Source organism: Chiloscyllium plagiosum, unplaced genomic scaffold, assembly GCF_037043375.1.
Source record: "Chiloscyllium plagiosum isolate Xiang-an unplaced genomic scaffold, Cpla_swu_hap1 HiC_scaffold_31, whole genome shotgun sequence".
Lineage (NCBI taxonomy): Eukaryota > Metazoa > Chordata > Chondrichthyes > Orectolobiformes > Hemiscylliidae > Chiloscyllium > Chiloscyllium plagiosum.
In genome coordinates this window covers 40,678,796-40,682,617 of record NW_028270169.1, presented here as the reverse complement: position 1 = coordinate 40,682,617, position 3,822 = coordinate 40,678,796, and the positions used below count along the sequence as shown (strand labels likewise).

Genomic DNA, 3,822 nt, shown 5'->3' with positions numbered 1-3,822 from the left:
TGTAGTACACACTTATCCCTCTCCATCACGAGTGTAAAAATCACCGAATTATGGTCACTATCCCCAAAGTGCTCACCTACCTTTAATTCTAACACCTGGCCTGGTTCGTTACCCAGAACCAAATCCAGTATGGCCTCACCTCTTGTTGGCCTGTCTACATATTGTGTCAGGAAACTCTCCTGCACACATTGAACAAACACTGACCCATCTAACGAACTTGAGCTATAGCTTTCCCAATCAATATCAGGAAAGTTAAAGTCCCCCATAACAACCACCCTATTACTGTCACTCATCTCCTGAATCACCTTCCCAATCCTTTCTTCAACCAGATGAGATGTCAGCAATGAATAAGAAGGAAATGCGAGAGCAGAAGGGGTTAGTAGTTTGAGTGGATGAGGTAGATTTATGTTGTTGAATAAGTGAGATCCTGAGGCTCACAGGCTACGAGAATTTGTGAGATGTGTTTGCAGGGGCTATTAGGTGAATGATAGCCCTTTGAGTGTGAAATGGCAAGGAAAAGATGCTGTCAGTTAATCAGCAAAGTTGATCATTGACTTTTTTTCTGGCAGTCTTTGCCATCTGTTTTGTGTGGTCAAACTACACCAACCTGTGCCAGTATCAGTACTCAGGCTGTGATGTGATGATCTCTTGATTCTATTCACCTGGAAAAGGTTGTGCCATCCCTCTCTGACCCCCATCCAGCAATGTCTGCTGGGTACGGTCTTCAAAGTGGGGAGCCATCAGAAGTTTTTTTGCTGACATGACTTGTACTTTAAGGCCAACACAGCCTGAGGGCCAGATCCTGGCTTGCAGCATCTGAAGTAGAATCCAATTGGCCATAAAATTTGACATCTCAATCTTCAAACCCAAGTCCACCTGCAGGGAGAACTTTTACTCACTCACCATACAATTACAAATAACTTGTGCAAAATCTCATTTGCAGAGATAATGAGCTGAGAAGTGCATGATGAAGTGAGAAATCTCATCCAAGTTTTGTTGGATATGACAGTATCCAACATGCTCACCGCCATACTTTAACTTCAACAGGGAAAATTCCTCCTTGTGGCTTAAGTTTTACGCACGGATAAAGTGCAACTATTGTAAACAGTTGAAAAATAAAATGCACAAATACCACTAGTGCGAACATTCATAGTTTAAATTCCACCACCTCAATTGGAACAAATACTCTGGTATTATGGTTTATTGCATGGATAGAGCTCAACTGACTGTGATGCCCTGTTCCCAACCCCACAAAGCACCCATTATTTCACAGAACTTATTATTTGGTCAACTAACTGAATATAATCTAGTTTTAATGATTAGCTACAATAAAGCAGAAATCTCAAAGCTTTTGTTTTCTTAAACTTATGTTCCAAAATTATTTAAACAATTCTTAGAAAATAACCATTAAAGCTGAGAACATTGTGTTAAGAATCTTACTTCCATCTTTAAATCACAGTCTAATTACAGAATAAGTTAGAAGTTATCCTGTATTTCTCGGTGTAATAGTTCTTTGTGTTCCCCATTCATATTACGATTGGGCATCAAATCCACAAACATGATTTATGTAAACCTCTTGTCAAATTCTGTTTCATTATGTGCCTATAAGGTACTTGATTATGTGAAAGGTTCTACATAAGTACAAGTTGTCCTGACTGAAATTCAATTTCTCAGTTTTGATAATGAGTAAACATTTTTCTTATTTCTCCAGTGCCTTCCCATCTGTTTTATGCTATGAACCAGTTACTGCTGCAAATGTATTCAACCAAGGATTCAGTCCATGTCTGCCATAATTTACCTGCTCTTCTTAGTTATGATGCGTGCTACAGGAGTTTATTTTTGTTTTTTCTGTTGTTGCCTTCTTAGGCCTACCCCTCTTCTCTCCCACCTGACATTCTTTTTAAACCCACAGATAAAACTACAAGACGTTGTGAAAGAGATGTACTTTTTATTTTGGCCTTCATGATATACAGTCCAAATAAGTACGCAGACAAGACTGTTTGAAAAAGATAATCTTCAAAAAATACATGAATGGAAGGAACATTAAGAGAACAATATACAATGAAAAGTCGAGATACAAGTTCCACCATAGAATACAAATGGGATCTGGTATTAAAATCACGTTGTTTAATACACTGAACTATTCTGAGTGGGTCGAGACCCATTTCACAGCTATCACTTCCACGCTGGATGTGAAATGGCGGCGGCTGCCTCTTTCCAATTCTCCCCGGATATTCCGAGTGCCAGGTCACTATTAGAGTTAGAAAGGAAAGTTTTGCTCTCACTGGAAACGCGATTGCATTGCTATACATTAGGTCCACTGCTGCTGAACATCGATATTATGCAAAATATTAACATCAACATCTCTCAACAAAAATCCTTTTTTTAAACATCTCCACATTCAAACTCTGGCCACATTTCCAATCTCTATTTATGAGTTTGTGATGGGTGTAAGTGCACTCACTTCAAATCCTTCCTTACATCGATCACTCTAAGAACAGGCAGGTACGGTTCAATGTTAATTACTCGAGTTGTTGTTAGGATATTGATATAGCAAATTAGTTTTACAGTACATTGATTTAATTCGCCGAATGCCAAACAATATAGACAGTGTACAACATTGGTCTGATCTTATCTCTGGAAATTGATTCGGACCTATCCATTTCCAAGTTACACGTAGTTCTTGCTCGGAGCTGTAGATCTAGGTGCAGAGTATTTTGCTGAATACGAATTCTCATCCTTGGGAGGACAGGTGCAGCAGAGCAGAGCCCCTCCGAGGATCAGCAGACCCGAGGTTCCCCAACCGATGTACAAGGAGGCTCCAAGTTCCCTCCTCTGGGCGTCCGTCACCAGTGGGTTGTAGAAATCCTTGATGATGGTGTTTGCAGACCAGGACACTGGGATCAGGGTGAGCACTCCAGAGAGGATGAAGATAATTCCGGCTATAATCGTCACCTTGGCCTTTGTTGCCTCATTTTCTATACAGTTGGTGCATTTTCCTCCAGCAATGGAGACCAGAATACCGATGATACCCACCACCAGGGAGATAACGGTCAGAGCTCTGGAAGCCTGCAGGTCTTGCGAGAGGGCCAGCAGCGAGTCGTACACCTTACACTGCATCTGCCCGGTGCTCTGAACAATACAGTTCATCCAAAGCCCTTCCCAAATGATCTGCGCCACCACGATGTTGTTCCCAATGAAAGCGGTCACTCTCCACATGGGAAGGACGCAGGTGAGCAGAGCTCCCAGCCACCCGAACACACACAGGGCTATGCCCAGAATCTGGAGTCCCATTGATGCCATTCTTGGAACTTGGGTGGCAGTAATCGGCGAGCTACCAAAACAAACTGGCTCTGATTTCCCGATCCGGAGCGAGCTGAGGGTGATCTGAAAAGCAGTGGCAATTATAGCCCCTGAGTGGTGGGCGGGCATTTGTTCCTGTTCTCAGTTTACCATTGCTGAGAACAGGGAATACCCGTTGGACCAGATTCCGAAGTTACTGTCATCTAGTTTCAGATTCTTTTGCTAAATGAAGAGGCACCTGAATGGGGCTGGTAAATAAAGCATTGGCATCTGTGTTGGCAATTCGCCTCATGAATAAAACAACGCCGTTTTAGTGAATTGCATTACCTACTGCAGCTTTAATTTCTCGCTGCATCGTAAAGTTTCATCGAGTTAATCTAAAACAAATCCTCTGCCATCATTTCATTCTCTGATTCTTCTGATGGGAGGTGCCGACTGAACGGTGACCGTTGATATTTTCTTATCTGATTCTGATGGAATGCTAACGAATTGGAAGGGAAGAGAAGAAACAAATGGAAA

General features: G+C 41.9%; 1 protein-coding gene across 1 annotated transcript; it reads right to left on the bottom strand.

Annotated features, from left to right (window-relative positions):
• Positions 1-1,928: 1,928 nt before the first annotated feature.
• On the bottom strand, positions 1,929-3,378 carry LOC122564106 (claudin-4-like). Its single transcript, XM_043718671.2, has one exon. The coding sequence runs from the start codon at positions 3,301-3,303 to the stop codon at positions 2,671-2,673; it is 633 nt and encodes a 210-aa protein (XP_043574606.2). The 5' UTR covers positions 3,304-3,378; the 3' UTR covers positions 1,929-2,670.
• Between the last annotated feature and the right edge of the window lie 444 nt (positions 3,379-3,822).